Below are 20,461 nucleotides of genomic sequence, written 5' to 3'. Positions count from 1 at the left end.
GGCTGGTCAGAAGGAGCTCTAAGATCTCCCTAACTGGCCTATAGCCCCAAATGGAGACTCTGGGGCTGAAGTATGCTTTTGCCCCAGAGTCTCCTTTCAGGGTTGTGAAGTTGAGGTTCAGAGCTTCAGCCCCAGTAGCTCTCCTAGTGACACACTTGCCTGCACCCATGTCCTATTTGGGACATCTTTGAACCCAGCAAATTCAGTTTACCTTATCAAACCATATATTCACATATTTCAAATAGTGGTATTTACACTTTCCATGCAATAATTCTATCACCAGCCTTTGTCCATTGACAAAGATCAAACGGGGCCCTACATTTTTTTGTGTTGCTGAACGACTCAATGTCAAGGCATTGCAGCAACAGTTGTTTGCATTATAAGGTTGCTTACCCCATAAAGCGCCAGGCACGTCAATTGTCACGAACTGTATGATTTTCTGTGATGTGCCAGGCACATCAATTGTCATCAAGGGGTTAAACTAGGTATCTATGAATAGCATTACCCATCCTGGAATATAAAAAATAAATGTGTCCCAGCCCGACACAAAAATAATTATAGGAATAAGAAGTAAAAGTCACTTTTTAAAAATAACGTACCTTTAAAGAAGTTTTCAGAAGGCACTTCCATTATTATTTATTTATATAGCACCACCATATTCTGTAGCAGTGTACATGGGTAGACGGGACGAAACAGGTACAGCATAACAACAATTTCTACTTACAGAAACAAAAAGGTATGGCAGGCCCCATATAGAACTAAAAACAAGCAGACTGCTCCAAAAAAGGAGACTTATGGTCACCCTAACCTACAGTGTTTGAATACTAAATTACCATTCATAAGATACCAAGTTAAAACTTTGGCCCAGAGCTGAATTTAAAAGATTGGGCCAGCTTTTGGAGGAAAATATTAAAATTATTATAAATTATTAAATCATGACTTTAGCGTTAGACTTGCTGGCAATCTGTCTGTCGGTTTGTGCTAAGCGGCGATCAGCACAAACTTTATTGGCATAACCTCGACCTACGACTAATAATTAATTACACGCAAGGCAGAGGAAGCTGCCCTCTTTTATGATGGCGGTCTCGACATCACGTTTCTTCCAGCTTTACCCGGAAGTCTCCCTTCCGCCTCACAGACCCGGAAATGTTGTGGATTCTATGGCAGCTTGCTTCGCGTTAGCTGCCTTGTAACATCCATCGGTGCTTCGTTATCACTTCTGCAGCCCAACAATGATTCCGTTTACCGTAAACATTAAGCTGTCCACTCGCACCCTTACAGGGGCCCTGACCCAGCACAACAAGGGGGCGCTGGACTGGTAAGTTATTTCAGGGCAGAGGTCATAGGTCAGTAGGCGTCAAGGCTAATTAAACGTATGTAGCGCTATAGTGCAAGCTTCTAGTCCGACATAACGACCTGTTCTGCTTCCCTTTGTAAACTGAAATGATTTAGCAGGTCTATAGTACATCTGAGTGAACTCGTATTAAATATGACAAGTTATGTGATGGGTTATAGATAACTAATGATATGTATATTTATTGAAATAAGTAACTAATAAGGACCATTACCTAGATTTTCTCTGAAGGTTTTGTTTAGACTATTCTACAGAATTGTTTAATAAAGTTCATTGCAAAACATTCTAATGTCACTCATTCTTGTCCCACACATTATAATGTTCCTGCTGATCGGAGGCTTAGAAGGGCCCTGGTGTACCAACCTCTCCCTCTGTAATGAAAACACATGTACATATTCATACAACACTCAAGCTCACTCTTAACAACATACGCGTACACACCATGTGCTGACACACACACGCTAACACCATACACTTACACAGACATACTCACAATATAGCACCATGTTCTGACACACACGCTAACACCATACACTTACACAGACATACCCACAATATAGCACCATGTGCTGACACACACGCTAACACCATGCACTAACACACACTCTGAACACCATACAGGAACAGACACACCCACTAACATGCGCACCCTGCTGCCATACAGTAACACACACTTAGTCATACAGACACACACACTCCCCTTCTGTCATCATCAGTACCGTTAGCCTTGTCTTCCTCCCTTTTGCCTCACGCTGAGCCCTGTCTTCCCTCGCACTCTCCATGCAAGGTGCTGCCACCCTACTACTGTGGGCTCACATAAGTTATGTGACCTTGCTGGGTGCCGTACGCCTGCAGCACCCGCCTAAGCACAACCCTGATGTTGATAGGACTACTGCAAACTTTGCTCTGGATTTTTATAACTAACCCCTGGGTAAGGAGCCTTGAGGATCTCACATGAATAAATGGCCAAGTTATTGTCTTCTTTAGAAACATCAAAGTACCAGCTAGATAGAAATATTAGTAATTAGTAAAATAAAATGTGCATATTTTATGTATATTAAAACATGCTATGGGTAACATGTTGAACTTATAACACCTGTAGTCAAATTAAGCTAATAAATATGTTCATGCAATGCTGTCGATATTATGATCACAACACGAGGTGGGGTTAATAGTGAGTAATACACGTTTAAGTACTTTGTAAATACTTTAATGTGCATTTTTTAACCTGTATTGAAAAAAAATGATAGTACCATTAGAAGAAGCAGAGGCTGCAGCTGTTTTCCGTGGTCCAGTATTTGTGCCACTATTGGCTGCTTGAACGAATCGCCTTCAAGCCTACGAGTTGGGCGGTGGATAAAGAGGCAAATGCATGGTGTGTGGGGTGGGTGTTTTGCTAAATCTCTCGAAGATTGTTACATGTGATAGGTAGAGCGCCTCTTTCATTGATTTGTTGTCTTGTGTCCTGAATAGTGTTTCTATGGGCTCATTTTTTACTATACCAAAATATTTAAGTGCGGTCCAACATTTTGGTCGATTTGGGCATGGATAATGCACAACTGATTTGATAAAATTACACTCAAAACACCTTGTGATGTAACTTTGGCCACTTTGCCCGCTGAATAAAGCGGCCTTGAATGCAGAGTTAACTCGGATCCGTTTGCAGGAGAAAGTCACCATGACCCATCATGATAAATGTTGACAGATGTCAGTTGAAGTGTTTCAAGTCCTACACACATTCACTAGTTACCGAATACATCTATCGGGGCAACATGAAAGAGGGGCAGCTTTTGTACATCCTAACCTTCTGCAGATGTGAAAGGGACTGTGGGCGAGGGTCTCTTCAGACCACCAAGTGAATGCGTGAATGCTTTCCTGTCACTGATGGTTTCATATGATAAAATGTGTTGAAGCTTGTAATCTCTATAAACAAATTTTTCTTACTATTATGCCTTTATTTACTTTCAAATTGAGATAAAGCATATATATATATATATTTAAATTAAACATATAAAAATAGAAAAAGGACAAAGACTTGCACAACATAACAATCTATACAAACAGTCAAACATTAAAATTATTCATTATCTTAATAAATGCTTGATCACGTTAATCAAATCGCGGTACTTTGATTAAGGAGGGAGAACTCTCAGCAGATATAGAGGCGTCACATATTGTTTGGTTTAGATGTTACTCTTGACTTTTTTTTTCCCAATACTACTTCCCAAATTTTAAAGCCTTCTGCTATTTTGTTTCGATTTCTTTCCATTTCAATTTGATAAACCAATTGGTTTTCAAACTGAAACCAAGTAGGTATATTTTGTGATTTCCAATTTTTTACAATCAAATATTTTATTGCCAAACAGGCATGTATACCAAGAAAGAAAGCATATTTTCTGATAAGAGAAAGGTGCACATTTCTTTTTCTTCAAATAATTTTCTTGTACCTTTGGCTGGTGTCAGATTTAATAGAACATTGCCTTGCTAGAAAAAATAACTTTATACAAAACATGCATTTGTTATGATTTCCTGTAAACAGACACACATTTAAAGCTGATATGTACATTGTGTGTATATTAAATATATACATACACACTTTAATGTGACCAGATTATCTACTTGTACTTATTGACCTATAACTTGCAAACAAAAAACATAAAAACATTGAGTATTTCTAAACTCAGGACAAATAGTAGACTCTATTTAGCAGTTTTTTCATTAGATTTTGTAGATGGGTAAAGATGGGTATATTTTTATGGTGAAAAAACCCCCCACAATCATAATAATGGTATCTCAAGAAAGCCCTTCCTGCCCTGGAAAAAAATATATAACGTGTGGGTTCACTCAATGAGAAAGAAGAAAATTAAAGCTAAACGTGAGCACCACAGAAATATTAAAACCATATAAAGCCATTGTCACAAAGGGTACAGAATCTAAAATCAGCCATTGTCATGAATGAGTTAAAGTGCATATGGTGGTTAATGACCCTTTAAGTTATACAAAAAATACATTCTTTTCTAAACTTCATTAAGGCTACAAAGACCCATTAAAAAGTCTCAGTAAAGCCACATCCATAGTCGCACCTCTAAGCGCATACCCAAAGTGTCCCTATTTGGCCATTGAAACGTTGTGGGGTGTCGATGTACTTAAGAGGCCATCATTATCAGTAATGTCTAGATCCATCAAAACCATAATAATGCTTATAGTGCTTATAGGTTGCCAAACAACAGTACAAAAACCAGTCCAAACTCTTGATAAAAATATTCAGAGAGGGAAGATACCTTTATTGTTTTTGGCAGATTTTTTTGTGATGTTCTATTTAATATACTTTAACTAAAACTGTCTTCTTTCTAGGGGTTGTCAAGGTCTCATTGCATACGGCTGTCATTCCCTTGTCCTTGTGGTAGATCCAAGCTCTGCACAGACCCTTCAAGTCTTAGAAAAGCACAAAGCCAATGTGGTCAAGGTAAGTGTTCACTCTTTCCTGGTTGTGATATGTGCTTTGTAGAATAAAAATATGAGTCTAATTTAACAGCCTTACTCTTGTGCTTCAGCAGAACATGAAGCCATCTGTCCGTGATGACTCTACGCTGTGCCTGGGGCCTTATCTGTTTGTTTTGTGTTTGGATACTGAGCTAAAGTACTGAAATAGTGTGAAGATAGTTAAATGTTTCATCTCTTGTGTTCAGCTCCTGCTTGGGGAGGGATGTGCGCAAGAGCTATAACTTGTTTCTTTCTGTCTCCCTAGGGTGTTGATGTAGATTCAGTCATGTTCAGTATGTTCTGAACGTAGCTTTGTTTAAGTCTAATTAGTATGCTGCAGACAAGCTCTTTGGTCCTGGAAGCAACTGCTACAGATTCAAAGCGAATTAAGTTCAGTGACATTTTTAAGAAGTTCCCCGTGACATGTTTTAGATCATTCGTCTTTGACACATATAACTTTTTAACAATAATTTAAAGTGTAAAGTAATGCAGAATTCTTGTCTAATGTGTGTACTCTCTGAAGATTATGTTCAGTGCCTATTTACTGCTTTTGATGTAGGTTTTCTGTGTCTATGGTCTATGTGTAGCTCTAGTGCTGTTAACTAATGTTTTACTTTTCTTTTTTTCCTCTTGTAGGTCAAATGGGCCAGGGAGAATTACCACCACAATTTGGGATCCCCATACGCCCTGCGCTTGGCATCTGCTGATGCCAGTGGGAAAATTGTTGTCTGGGATGTTATGTCGGGGACAACAAGATGTGAAATACAAGAGCATTCAAAGCCCATCCATGGTAAGGGAAAATGCAACCGCTACAGACTAGGTGCACTTTAAATATTCAAATTTGTATACGCCAGTAGTTCCGTTCTGAAGACTGCATTATGTTACATTGTTAAAAAGAATCAAGGGTTTCAATCTGTGCCTTTTCTCCAGACATGCAGTGGCTCTGGAGCCAGGATGCATCTCGTGATCTGCTCTTAGCTGTTCATCCCCCCAACCTCATTGTGCTCTGGAATGCAGACACTGGCACCAAACTGTGGAAGAAAAGCTATGCTGAAAACATCCTGTCTTTTTCCTTCAATCCTTTCCAGCCTTCTCAGCTTGCCTGTGAGTCTCAGAAATAAATAAAACATCCAACTTACTGTACTGCTGATATTCACTCAATTTGTACAGAGATATTCTTAAGAGTTTTCATTAAAGTTAAAGTCATACATTATGAGCCTTGCCATACCACATTAGATGTAGCCTTATAAACATAGTGGGTTTCCTGCATAAAATGTTATTGCATGGAGGACATAGGTATTTATGTTTATACCCCCTAGTGATAAGATACATATCATGGAACATAAGGCCAAGGCAAAACTGGAACAAATCAAAGCAAAGTGCATTCCAGAAAACCATGTAATGTGTCTCCTGGTGAACTTATATCTGATCCCCTTTTATACTGTCAATCCATAGTGCTGACCAGCGAGGGGATTGTGTTTGTGTCTGACTTTTCACCCTCCAAACCACCTACAAGCACCGGACGAAAAGTGTATATATCCAGCCCCCATGCCAGTCCGGCTCACTCCAAGCCAACTACTGCAACTGGTGCCAAGAAGGCACTCAACAAGGTTAAGGTTCTTATCACTAATGAGAAACCCAGGTGAGTGTGAACTGGAAGTAAATGAAATATACTGCTTCCCCACCGACCTGTAGGTGCAAAGGGAGAATAATGCAAGACATTCCATTGTGAAACTTGCCACATGTGATATTGCAACACAAGGTCGGTGTTACAGCAGATTATGCTTTGGATCATTTAGATGTACTATGATAGAAATCCCCTGACAGATTGTAGAAAAAAAAAACTAATTGTCCATTTACTATTTTTGGTGGTGTGGCATTGGGCAACCTACTGATTTTTCCTAGCCTAGTGATTGTTTGGTGTGAAAAAAAAAAGATTTACCTTCCAGGAAAACAGTCAATATTATGCATATGTTTGTAGTTTGTAGCAATGATAATAACTTCCTATTGTTCTGCTGAATTATGTTGCACAGCTCAAATGTAATGAATGTCATAACCATTTTTTTAATAAAATTTTTATGGTTAAATAAATTCTATATAAAGCACTGTTTTCTACAAGGGCACAATGTTAAAATGTGCAGATGTGCTAGTACATAAATTGATTTGTTAAAGGATTGACATTTTTTTCAATGGTTAAATTATATTGGCTATGATCCTAGACCTCCATAATTAAACAATGTAATGTATGCAATCAAAAAATATGGGAAAAAAATAAAATTAAAAATGGTGCAAGTAGCACCTGAGCAGCTAATTATCCATGTGAAGTTGGCCGACTGTCAAAGACAATTTTGTATGGCAATACTATTTGTGAAAAAACTGAAAAAAAAGGGGCATTGGTGAAAAGCATGGCTTGGTGGCCTATCCAGCTCCTTGCTAAAACCAACTGTTTTTATATTTGTTTTTATACCGGTATATTTGTTTTGTTGCTCTTGCAGTGCAGAGGCAGTGACACTTAATGAGTGTTTGCAACTCTCATATTTGCCTTCCAAACGCAACCACATGCTGTTACTTTACCCGCGGGAGATCTTGATCTTGGACCTGGAGGTCAACCAAACTGTTGGAGTGGTAGCCATCGAGAGGACTGGTGTTCCTTTCTTGCAGGTAGAGACATATAGAGATACGTGATTGACTTGCACTTGTCCCACCAGTCTCTTAATGATTTCAAATGTTTTAGTAGCAGGTCACAGCTGGGTTTATAAAAAGTGTATTTTGTGATTGAGCTTCTGCATGTTTGCTGTAAAGATGTGCCTTCGTATTGTATCAATGCTTGGGTGCACACCATAATCCAATTGAAAACAATGGATTTTGAGCCCGTACATGTACGGGCTTTGTCATTAAGGGGTTAACCAAGGATAGAATAAAGTATAGTTGCTGGTAGCTTTTATATATTTTCATGCTGATCTATGTGAATGTGTCTTTCCTTTGCTTCCATATTTATATTTCTGAATTCTAGCTTCATACATTTGTCAAAGCTTTCTTAACCAGGACAATGCCAGGCACACCTCGTCTAAGCTTACGTGGTACAATTGGTTCTGCAAGACTACTCAGTCTATTAGAGGACAGACATCTAAATGAGATTTACAGACCATTGCGTTACCTCTCACTCCGACATAAGTTTCAATATGTCAAAATGCTCAAACCACTTTGTTCCATGATTTCTTTATTTTTATTAGAGATAATAATGGCTTAGTCTGTCTTGAAATTGGAAAGCATGGGTTAGCTTTCCAAGTTGCAGTAAGCCCTGCAGTTGTCCTGCAGTTGAATTTTAGAAGTTCCTGTATGTTTTTACTGAGTTCACCTGAGCACCAGAGCCTTTCTTAAACCTTCTATCAAACATAATTGTCAAAACACATCCAAGGGAATAAAGTAGAATTTAATTTCTGGGACCAGGGGGGTTGTTGTAAAGTTTCTTGACTGAATGCGTGGTTTTATAATTGTCACAATTTCTTCAGTTGACTTAGCCCAGGCTTGTCCATTTTCTCTGCATTTATGGGGGTTGAATCTTCCCTGCCCAGGTCACCCCATGCTTTCAAAGGGATGTGCTTTTTTGTCTCCACGAGAATGGCTGCATCACCCTGCGTGTTGGAAGACAAAGCTGTGGCAGCTCAGGAGCACCAAACGAGGAGGCAGGTGAGAATGTTAACTACAACCGGACTATAACCAGTACCACCATACAATGTGCAATTATATCATATTATCTGTACTACCATTATACAGATCATTCTTGTTACACAGTGAATCTACTGCCAATATACAGAGCACAATACAGAGCAGGGCCCTTCTCACCTATTGTTTCAGTCAAATTGTTGTCTACTGTGTTATATAAAACAATAAATAATAATAACAATTCTATACCCCTTCTGCCATGCAGCCTGCAAACATCTGTATACTAACAATTTATCTGCCAAAAACTATACTACCATTATGCAAAGGGTTACAAAGTATGTATATCACTATTATACTGGCAAAGTATACTACCTTTATACCGTTATGTAGAATATCTAATACCATTATACAAAGCACCACGTAAATGGGTGGCACTACCATATAAGCAGGGTCACTATAAATGCCTTGGGGAATGAGTGGTTAATATTCAACACAAGCTTGACACATAGTCTGTGCAACACTATACAAGAAGCACTTTTCTTTATAACAAAGTCAATCAGTTGTGTTCCTTAGTCATTGCATAATGATTATTTTTTGCTAATTGTGTTTAAGGCAGATCGAGATAAATCTTTTCTCAAAGGGACCTTGAGAATTTAGAGCTGCCCCTGTTTGTATTCTATATCTGCCACGGTGTTACAAAATCAGCAATAAAGATTAATTGCTCCTTTTTCTATCAGCGCTTAGTATACTGTGTCACCATGGTGATCATCTAAATGAGGTGACTGAAAACCTGCAAACTAATCTTAAAAGAAAGGGCATCAACCTGAATTTTATATAACGTAACAGCTGTTGGGGTGACAGACATCGGCAGGGGGACACAATGAGTACAAATGGTTCTATGAAAAATTGATGCGAATGCCCCGATGATGAGTGTCTGACTCACACACTAGAATTGCAGCGCTAAAAAACCAGTATCTTCCCAGTATAGTGACATTTTCCCCTCCAACTCTTGTATTAGTTTATACTCATAATTATCTGCCTTCTAGCTTTTTGTACAATTTCAAAAAGTATCTGTAACCTCTGCAGAGATATTTCCAGTTTTTTTTTTTTTTTTAATTAAACCAACATAAATGAAAGCTTGAGGCACAATTTTTGTGTGAGTTATTGGAAACTCTCAGGCAGTGGATGGAAAATGATTTTATACCAGCTATAAAAACGCAAGCTCTATTGTGTTTTGAGCTCTTCAAGCTAAATTAATCCCTGTGGATAACGTAAAAACAGCCTTGTTCATCATGCCCCACGTTGCATTTGGAATATGAATAGTGCAGATTATATGACTCGTCCCGAAGGAAACTGTGCGCTCTTTATGGACTAATAACATAATTTGTCTTCTAAGACTCTGATGCTGTGCAGGAGATGACTTATGATCTGCGCTGCCAGTGTGATGCCATCCGAGTCACAAAGACAGTGCGCCCATACAGCATAACATGCAGTCCCATCAATGAGAATGCAGTTGCCTTGGTGATTAGTGATGGTCGAGTGATGATATGGGAGCTGAAGTCCAGTGTACTGGGGAGGAGGACACGAAATGCTGGGTAATGCTGTGATTTCACTATCTTTATTATAGTTGTGCTTGCTTATTGATGTTCATCAGATAAGGGTTAACATTATCTGCCGCTTCTTAAAATGTGATGTTGCTGAGCAACTTGCACTTCGCAGTATGTTTTCTACAGTTATGCAATAGTTTCCTGGAACTAAGTGGTCACTTTGTAAGGACACAAACCCTTTTGTCTTGAGCTTAATTTGGTCTTGAGTAGTCTTATTCAATACAGTTTTTCATTAACCACTTAACGACCAGTGACATGCCAGACACGTCACAGAAAAACATACAGGTAAGGAGAATGATGTGCCTGGCACATCATGGGGTTGAACGAGTGTAGAAATCAATCAATCAACAATCGCTTTCTTCGCTCAAACGGTGTTGCTGCAATTCCTCAATATTGAGAGCGATCACAAGCGCCATAGCGAGCATCCTGCCTCTCACAAGATTGCGGCGCCCAATAAAAATTAAGAGAGCTCCTAGAGGGTCTGTTCAGGTACTGAAGCCAACCATGCAGGTCAGTGGAGACCAGGCTATTAATCACCATATAATCAGTAAACTAAAAATAACAATGTAATAAAATCTAAAAATAAAAAAGACTCCAGTGATGACACCATTATGAGCAAGTCCTAAAATTGGTGCTGTATCTTCCTAAAAATCTTAGCATTGAAAGTGTTAAAATACCACCATTTGAAAATGTTTTTTTGGGGGGTAAATTGAAACTGACATCTTCACAGGTGTACCAAATAAAACATGAGGGTAAGATGACCAGATGTTGAAATTTCAAGTTGAAAAATACACACATGGCCTTTTATCCACCAAACAACCCGCCAAACCTATGCATGGGTGGTATCACTATACTCGGGAAACGCTGCTGATGACACATTGGGGTATTGTTTGGCAGTAACTTAACTCCTATCACTATATACTGAACCAGACATTGACAAAGGTACAGCATAACTCATATCACAATATACTGAGACAGACATTGACGGTGGTACAGCCAAATGATGGTGGTACATCATAACTTGTATTACTATATACTGAGACAGACATTGATGGTGGTACAGCATAACTCCCATCACTATACACTGAGCCAGACATTGATGTGGTAGCCCTGCAAACCCTGCAGAAGCGTTAAAACAGCATCGGTCAAGAAGGGTACAAAATTTAAGAAAAACAGCCGAGTCCTTAAGGGTTTAAAGCACCTTATATTTCTACATGCTTTACAGCATTATAATGTACTAGGTATTTAAGGAACACCCCGACCATCATATGGATATGTATATGATAGCTGAGTTGTCCCTTTAAAATGCTGTGTGCTCCCCGTTTAAATTATATGGGGCGTTCTGTAGAATCCCCTCATATACAGTACATTTGCCCTCAGCTATTTGTTGCTGTCAGGTTATTCAGGGCTGCAATCAGCATGTAGTCTGTGAAACCTTCCCCAGAATGGTATAAATGTGATTTTCAGGTGTGCGCAGTGGAACAGTAAAACTAATTAAAAAAAGCAAATAAATAGCCTAGCTCTGTCTTATTTGTAATGCTTTTTACAGGCTTATACGCAGTTTGTGTGTAAGGGTTTGCTGCGGTCACTCTCTGAATCTAGCAAACAGGGGAAGTATATTGAAAGTGTGCACATGATCGCTTTTGAGACTCATGAGCGAATCTCATCAGGCATATACATCGAGTCCCCTTCCTGAGTGGTTGTGTTCACTCTCTGAACCTGTGGCACCAGAAAGAGAATGGGACATAAACACTATAACTGCATCCCTTCTAGTACATCAACTTTCCATTCTAAAAAAAAAACATGGGGGGCTCCCTTTTAAAAACACTTTTTTTGTGCTAAATCAGGTGAAAGGTTTTTAATGTCTGTAAATAGATATTTGTGATTAGTTTAAATGGAAAAGGAAAATACATTTGTGTTTGACTGACAACACATAACAAGGCTAAATAACCTATTTGAAGCGTTAATTATACTTTCTAGTATACTCAGCAAATCAGCCCGAGCAGATCTATAATTTTATTTCCCCTAAAAGTTTCATTACATAAAAACAACATGGAAAATTTTAAGAAGACTTAATTCAGTTTTTAGGACAACAGCTTATCAGTGCCTGATTTAATGCCACATGACAATTAAGGGCCGCAGGCTAAAAGTATGAGGCAAATTTTTCCACATTAAAGAATTGTTTCTGGGAACTAGGAGTGGGGTTTCTAATGCTCTTTTTAGCTACACAAGTGTTAAATTCAGCAGAGTAAGAGGAACAGCACCTTTAAGTCAAAGCTTGGAGATTTTCATATAGGGAAATAATACTTCCTTTAATCCCAGCGCATTTTTCATTATTGGCAAAAATGCTTTCCAAAAAATTATGGCTAAATCTCCCTTTATTAAATCTTGCTTGTTGTATTATCACAGAAAGATACAGTAATAGAACAGCTGACAGACAGCTTTGCGGATACGTTATAGCTTGATGGAACTTCGCCCAGCTGTTGTAAATAGGCCACGAGTCCTGATTATATTTTCCATCTCTTACATTATTTCCACAGCACTGCCGCTTTATACGCTCCACATTCATTCTGTGGGAAACCAGTGGGACCTCTTCAAAGAAAAGTCAATGACCTTTCACTGGACAGTATGATTGGTGAGACACATTTTCAATATTGTCCTGTGTAATGACTGTCTATGTGCTATGTCTCTTTCCTTCTGCTATGAAACCAATTGCTCTGATTGTATTTCTTTTATAGTAATGCAAATGCACTACAATACAAACAGAATCTGATGAATGAAAAGAACCATTTGGCCCATCTAGTCTGCCCATTGTTTTTCTTAAAGTAAAGACTTGGCCATAGTCATTCCTTGGCCTTATTCATATACTTGGTCTTGGTTTTAATCATACGCTTATCTCATGTATGTTTAAGTTCACTCACTGTATTAGTTTCTACCACTTCTACCACCCTTTCAGTAAAGTAGATCCTCTAGAATCAATCCTGTCACTCTTCAGTTCTATACAGTAACGTGTGATGTATTCTTGTTGGAATATTTGCATGATTTCACAGCTGGGCAGAGCATGCAGGCTGGTGACGCTCAGCTATCTGGTTCCCTTCTTCAAGAAGTCCACCTGAAGTTTCTCCTTACTGGCCTCCTCTCTGGGCTACCCCAGCCACCGTTTGTGGTGAGAATGTGTCCTCCACTAACTACCAAGAACATTACACAGTACAAGCCCCTGCTGGCCATAGGTAAGAGCTACAGTGTGTGCAAGTAATTTACTGTGAGAGCATTATGCACAGTGATTAGTATTTACATGGCTGGTACAATTAAGACTGCTTTCTTATTTCAGAGTATATTATTACTTACAGTGCTAGTGTTACAATTTTCCAAACTATTTTGATATGAAGATTTTTGACAAGATGCTGGATTGCACTTAAATTGATCATTTCCACTAGCCCTAGTATCTCTCTAGATCCGAATGTGAAGGGGTTACTTGTGCTGAGGGACAAGGAAAACACAATACTTGTGCCTCTCGTTGCAGGTACCAGTAATGGCTCTGTCTTTGTCTACAACCTGACCAGTGGACTGCTGCACAAAGAGTTAAACATACATTCCTGTGAGGTCAGGTGAGTGTGTTAAAACACTGAAATCACTTGGTTGGATATATGCAATGTTAAAGGACATATTGTACACATAACATATTTTTGGCACATATATCTTTGTATGAATATATTTTTGTTGTGTTGGATTTTAAAAACTCTCCATCTCAGTGTAAGTCACCCACAGTTCATCACTTAATGAATAAAACTAAGTGTATTAGGATCCTTCCTTGTCAACAAGTGCCTGTTTCTGCTGTTGTATCACATAATTATGGTTGAAGTTATCTACATTAGGAATTTCACACAGAGCCTTGCATAAATGTACATAGAATGTAGAGGAATTGGAATTAATCCCTAATGTTTATCACTTCAGTGCCCATCTGCGAGATGTAAAAATTACCCATTTCACAACCCTTCTTCTAGGGCCATTGAATGGACCAGCCTCACCAGTTTCCTCTCTTTTGCTACATCTACTCCAAATAACCTTGGTCTGGTGAGGAACGAGCTTCAGCTGGTGGACCTTCTCACAGGTGACATTTATTATGTCTTATTTGTCCTTATGTCTTATTTGTGCCCATCCTGAACATAATAACTTGTTTACATGTGAAATAAAGATACAGCGCTTAAATGTGAACAGAAGAACATCCACAAAATGTATAGTAATCAATTATTGTGTGTGAAATATAAATAGCAAAAAAAAATTCAATTACCAACCATACAAAAAGGAAGGAAACTGGACTTTAAAGATGGATAACAACCAGTATAGAGCAAAGCAGCTAATCCTGACAATAAGAAACTCCCTAGAGAATAGGGAGAACCTATAAAAGCAAAAAACACTCAAGAGACAGCGCTTAAATCAATATAAAAATAGATAATTTTAATAAATACATAAATATAAATAACACAATAAAAAATTATAATAAAAAAAAATATATAAATATATATACTCAAATAATTATAATATTATAATCAAAGTAATGAACATAAATATAAAGTAAAAATACTTAAAAGGACCTCTATAAAACGCTCCCCCTATTGAGACGAGGAGTAACAAAAGAAGAGAATAACCACTCACCACTGATAGAATTGTGCCTGGCAGGCGCCAAATACAGGACGCGTTTCAAATACTTCCTCAGCTGTAGAAAGGGGCACCTTTTTGTTTTTTCGTTTGTCTACATGACTTTCATTTGGTCATTTTGTCTACCAACCTGCAATGAAGACTGCTTTATCCCTGTACTCTGCATATCAATATGTTGTCCACTGAATCATTTAAGTCTTCAGCCTATTTTATGAAATCCGCCATACTTTTTTCTTGTCTACAGAGACATCTTTTAGGGTAATCAAGACAGTTTTTCCAGATCTGCAAGAACTGATAAAGATCAAGATCAAATAATGACAGAAACATTCAAATACATAAATGAGTTTACAGTTGTATAGGAGAAATGTATTTATTTTACAGAAGACATGAAATACATTACTCGAAAAAAAGATCTCCGTTTAAATAATAGTCATAGACTTTGATGTAATAAGACAAAGGCTTCAGAAAAGAAAAGTTCTAAAGCAGTTATAAATTGTCGGCTTATGATATGGGTCAACCAGCTTTTCTGTTCTTACTTTATTTTTTTTATTTTTTTTGAGGACTTGTAGAAAGTTTACTTACTATTACCAAGTGCATGTTGCATGCATGGCTGCATTATTCTTTTTTTATATACATGGCTTGGTTAAAGGAGGTCACAGTTCCCTATTTGCAAATAATGTATTTAAAAGCAGATGATCTGCGATGTGTCATGTAGTCTGGATTTTCCTGCCTTCGATGCACAACTGGTGTAATATAATGAAGTGATTCCTCTTCGGTGTTTGATCTCTATAGCAGCCATTGTAATGGTCTTATCAGAAGGAACATTCCATTGGATGGTACGGTGATGAGACTTCTTTTATGAATGGATTACTTCGGAATGTGACAAGGGGGGGACTTCATTACCTACTTAAGAATTTAGCGGTTTATGGTCTTTGGATGGAAATGTTTCCTTTTAGTGGTGCTTTGACAAAAGAGTTTTGAAAACCAGACATAGAAATAGGTTTTTTACATTTTGTCCATCAGCAGTGCGGGTTTTCAGGTCATTATCACAGGAGCGCAGGTGGCTCTTTCAGAATGAGACATTGATTGATCCACTTGTGCTCATGTGAAGAGTTCTGTACTGCAGCGAGGCTTTAAATAATGTATTATTAGATAAGATAATAGCTTTTTCTGCAGGACTGATATGACAGCCAGAGATTTTTTTCTACATTATATAACTTCATCTAGTTTTCTTGTTCTTGACCTAAAGCTCTGATGGCTTATTGTGAAGAAGAGCTATCATTGTCCCCTAAATATACGGGCTAGGGGAACTGCTCACAAAATGAAGTCAAATGTGAAACCGTTTAAGGCATTTTAAAGTGTATAAGGAGCCACATTGTGATATGAGCACAACCTGAACTAGAGGTAGCGCGCTTAAAACAGAGAGGAAGATATTAAGGGAAAAACAATTTAAATCGGATTAATAATTGGGTATTAGATTAATAGAATCATCAAAGGACATGACGCTAAAATGCTAAGGTCATTCTGGAAATGTAGAGTACTCATTAGAACATTTTATTGTTTAAAAAGTGCTTTTTATTTCTGTCTTCATATTTTGGTCTGCCTGACCATTATATGGTTTCAGTGAAGTTAGCCATTACAGATATAATAGTGATTACAGAAGACCCGGCTTCACTTCTTTTCTGTTGTCTCACTTCCAGGAAGGAGTCTACCGTTTAGAGGGGAGAGGGGTAATGATGAACAGCCCATGGAGATGATTAAAGTGTCTCATCTCAAGTAAGTTTATAGATGAGCAATTATTAGAATGAAAGCTTCGGGGCATGGCTACTGCTTTTTCTTCATGGTATTTCAGAGCATAACATGTACAAAGCCAGAGGTTTCAAATACACCATACCTGAAATGTCTTGTGTGACCAGTAATTAAAAGGTTAATCAGATTCATGAATTGGTTTTGTGTAACATCTTTGCTTATCCTTCTCATGTTGTGCACTGTGCAAATTGTACTTCCTCTCAAAGACCTGACACGTGTCCTTGAATATTACAGGCAGTACCTAGCAGTTGTGTTTAAAGACAAACCATTGGAATTATGGGATATTCGGACCTGCACTCTGCTCCGTGAGATGTCTAAAAGCTTTCCAACGGTGACAGCTCTGGTAAGGATTTTTTTGTTCTATTATGGAAATTGCTTGCTAGATCTTATTTTGGCCATCATCGTTTCACTTCTACTGAGTGTAAGCATGTGATCAGAGGATAGCAAAAGTCAAAGACACTTAGCTAACACTCCAAGGTGAGCACATCAGTATGTAGGATATACAACACAGCAGATGTGTCCCTTCTATGAGATTATTCATCCCAGATAATGCAAGGCAGAAGTTTACATATGCTGGTTAGCACTATAGTAAGCGCAATGTGAAATGTGTGGCCGCGCTTCTGTTTAATCTTTCACATATATTGTAGAGAATAGGTTTAGCCTTGAAAAAGACCAAAACAGAAGACAATATGCAGACTCTGAAAAACACAATTTATATATATATATATATATATATATATATATATATATATATATAGTGTGTACTCTGGGTTTTCACTCTCAATAATTTAGTTAGCAGTGAAAAGGTGGAAAACGAGTATTCAGGAACATGACCTTTTAGGTAGAGAGGAACAGGATTGTCATTTTATTATTTTTCTTTTAGTATTGCAGGGTTAGGATGTATTTATGTCATCACGTGACTTGCCTTGCTGCTGTCTGGCCATGAATTAACACACAGGCCCTTGTCTTTAAGGAATGGTCCCCATCTCACAACTTGAAGAGTCTCAGGAAGAAACAGATGGCAGCCCGTGAGGCAATGGCTCGTCAGACTGTCTCCTCAGACACAGAGCTGAACAGCGTAGAGTCTTCAGTTATTAGGTAACATCTGTCAACTTTGTAATAACGCAGTAACAATTCAAGGCTCGTTCACCAAGCTTTCAATGCGATGCATACGTGAGAGTAGAAGATCTGTAACACAGATGTCTCTGACTGCAAAAATACTCCACTTCTCCATTTTCATGTAATTGACTTGGCAGAGGTGAGGATTAGAATATTGACGTGGAGCATAAGTAATTCATAATTAGTACTGTTCATTTGTGAAGTTCTTTATTTTTTTGTGCATCGATGCATTAATCCTCTAAATGCTAAAGGCGATGTTCTACCTATAATATTTGTAGCCGGTGGGTAGCCAACAGTTACATTTCCACTTGATGAATTGCAACTTCTGTGATTCATAGGATTAGATGTATAGTGATGTAATAACATCCCCTGGATGCCTGCGTATCTATACATCTAACTTTGTGTGAGTGTTTGTACTTTAAAGAGAACAATTCTTCTTTAAAACCCACACAACAGCAACCAATTTTGTGTTGCCTTCTTAAATTTTCATCAAACCACATTAGTGTGAATCATGGGATTTGTAGTCCAGAGCAAAGGTAAAGCTACCTATTGACTACCCTCTGCTCACAAAGATCAGCTCCCCAAGGTGGTAAAATCATGCAGATATATGTGGTGATGTAGAGTATACACTGGAGATAAATAAATTAACACAACATAAGTAGCTTATATTTGCAATAATGTACTTAAAATGTTAATCCTGTGCTAATGAGACAATAATAAGACAGAAATACAAGCACAGGGCCGTACAATGAAGACTGTGATCAATACCTGCTTTATCAGTCTGTTACAGGAGGCTGAGAGCAAATCCGAGATAAGCCAGAATATCTCTGCGCGAGAGCACTTTGTGTTCACGGACACGGATGGCCAAGTTTATCACCTGACTGTGGAAGGGAACTCTGTTAAAGACAGTGCCAGGATCCCACCCGATGTAAGTTAATCATATGACTTTCGTGCCCATGATGCATGTGCGTGTTCTGCTTGTCATTGGGTGTCACATATGATACAATCGATGGACAACTTTAATGTTGGGACTTTCAAAAAGGAAATACAAGTGATCTGTAGCTTAATAGTAATATTTGTAGTATTCTGGTTAACTTCCTCAGTGTTCCTGTTGCCTTTTGACTGTTTTATGGGACACTAAAGCTATAAAATGCATTTTTGTGTTGCCTATTTTGCAAATGCAGGGGGGCGTTCTGCAGAATCCCCCATATACAATTTCAGAGGTGCCAAGGCTGTGTTATTTTGTGAAAAAGCATTGCTGTTAAGTAAAAATATACCGGTACTTCTCATGAACTGCTGAGTGTGGGAATTTGATGCTGGTGTGCTCCCATGATGCTGTCCATTTCTGTCACCTGCGAGTATGGTAGTATTAAAAATGGACTCCAACTCACAAAAAAATAAATAAAATACATATATATATAATTATGGGAACTACGCTGTTCTTATTTCATCTAGTTTTCAAAATCTATGCGATTATTCATCCCCATAGAGTTATCCCTCTCTGGATGTTGAGCTGAAGAGACAGATGTCCAGGATTGTAAATAGTTTAGACCTGCTAGTTCTGCCACCTATTGCCACGTCTCAGTTTCCCTATGGTTTAGTGTTTAAAATAAGCATTTCTTCAACGCTAAAAAAAATACATCTGTAGCATAAAGGGTTTCATGTATTCATTTATCTATGCAATAAAAAACAATTCATAAATACACTATCTCTTTTATCTGCTTTTATTACATGCATCATTTCCTCATAGAAGTAATAGGGCTTTCAAACTTGTTTACACCAAAGTTGCACTTGCTTTTTCTACCTATGACAGTTATTGGTGAAATTGTTCATGTTGATAATCTCCTTTTGAGAGCCTCGTGAATCACTTATTGTGCAGTAATTATTGTGGTTTTTATGATGATGTGTATTGTGTATTAATGATATATATTTCCGCTGGGTCGGCCGCACATTAACTAGACGGGAAGGTTCTCTCTAATACCATCTGAGCTCAAGAAAATCCTGTCTAATCAAGTCTTCTAGCTTGAGGCTGGATAAGTTTTATGTGCTTTCAAAATGGACATTTTCAGTGAAAAAATAAATTAGGCCCGTGTTATATACTTCTGGAAAAATGGCTTTGACTATTTTACGTAATATAAACGGCAGAAATGATTTCTTCTCCCTGCAGTGCTTCATTTTTTGTAAGCGAGGGTTACACAATCTGATCACTGGGGTGTTACCGCCAGCTAGATACGCGGAGATTAGTGCATTCACACTTTCTGCGCATGAGGTGTGGGGTAGAATATGATTCTGTAATTCTATAGCTTGAAAAGATATTTATTTTATACATTTAAACAAAATGAGGTAAGCATTAATTCATGTTATTCCAGCTGCATAATGCTTCCCACCAAGTTTTATTTATTTATTTATTTTAAATTTTGAATACATTTCCTTCCTAAAATGTGCGTCCCATGACTGCGTTGAGCCGCCATGATTGGGTGTATGATCAGAGCTTATATATGAGACTTTGAGAGCTTTCATCGGTTCTTAATAGATAAAGAAAATGACATTTACTGTTAAACTGATTTGTTTCCATCTGAAGAAGACACTTCATTGGTCCCTAAAGCTTATGCAACTTTACATCTTCTTCTGTGTTGACCAAGTAGAAGGTATCCACTTGGCCATTGTTCCCATTAATGGCCAACTTTTTTCCGGGAGGAGGAACACACAGTTGTCTACTAGCTACCCCTGTCAAAACCACATTAGAATAACCACTGGCAGGTCT

General features: G+C 38.1%; 1 protein-coding gene across 1 annotated transcript in view; it reads left to right on the top strand.

Moving 5' to 3' along the window:
- Window positions 1-1,143: 1,143 nt before the first annotated feature.
- Window positions 1,144-20,461, top strand: part of WDR11 (WD repeat domain 11) — a 28,038-nt gene continuing 8,720 nt past the window's right edge. Inside the window, exons 1-16 of the mRNA XM_053450249.1 lie at window positions 1,144-1,318; window positions 4,709-4,820; window positions 5,474-5,627; window positions 5,768-5,941; window positions 6,293-6,479; window positions 7,333-7,498; window positions 8,413-8,527; window positions 9,900-10,098; window positions 12,651-12,745; window positions 13,161-13,340; window positions 13,634-13,718; window positions 14,115-14,221; window positions 16,470-16,545; window positions 16,813-16,921; window positions 17,552-17,676; window positions 18,478-18,625. Coding sequence (XP_053306224.1) covers window positions 1,233-1,318; window positions 4,709-4,820; window positions 5,474-5,627; window positions 5,768-5,941; window positions 6,293-6,479; window positions 7,333-7,498; window positions 8,413-8,527; window positions 9,900-10,098; window positions 12,651-12,745; window positions 13,161-13,340; window positions 13,634-13,718; window positions 14,115-14,221; window positions 16,470-16,545; window positions 16,813-16,921; window positions 17,552-17,676; window positions 18,478-18,625 — 2,118 coding nt within the window. The 5' untranslated portion in view covers window positions 1,144-1,232. The remainder of the gene's footprint in view (window positions 1,319-4,708; window positions 4,821-5,473; window positions 5,628-5,767; window positions 5,942-6,292; window positions 6,480-7,332; window positions 7,499-8,412; window positions 8,528-9,899; window positions 10,099-12,650; window positions 12,746-13,160; window positions 13,341-13,633; window positions 13,719-14,114; window positions 14,222-16,469; window positions 16,546-16,812; window positions 16,922-17,551; window positions 17,677-18,477; window positions 18,626-20,461) is intronic.

This window comes from Spea bombifrons, chromosome 11 (assembly GCF_027358695.1).
Source record: "Spea bombifrons isolate aSpeBom1 chromosome 11, aSpeBom1.2.pri, whole genome shotgun sequence".
Lineage (NCBI taxonomy): Eukaryota > Metazoa > Chordata > Amphibia > Anura > Pelobatidae > Spea > Spea bombifrons.
Note: the sequence above shows the minus strand (reverse complement) of the source record. Positions and strands in the feature narration are given on the sequence as shown.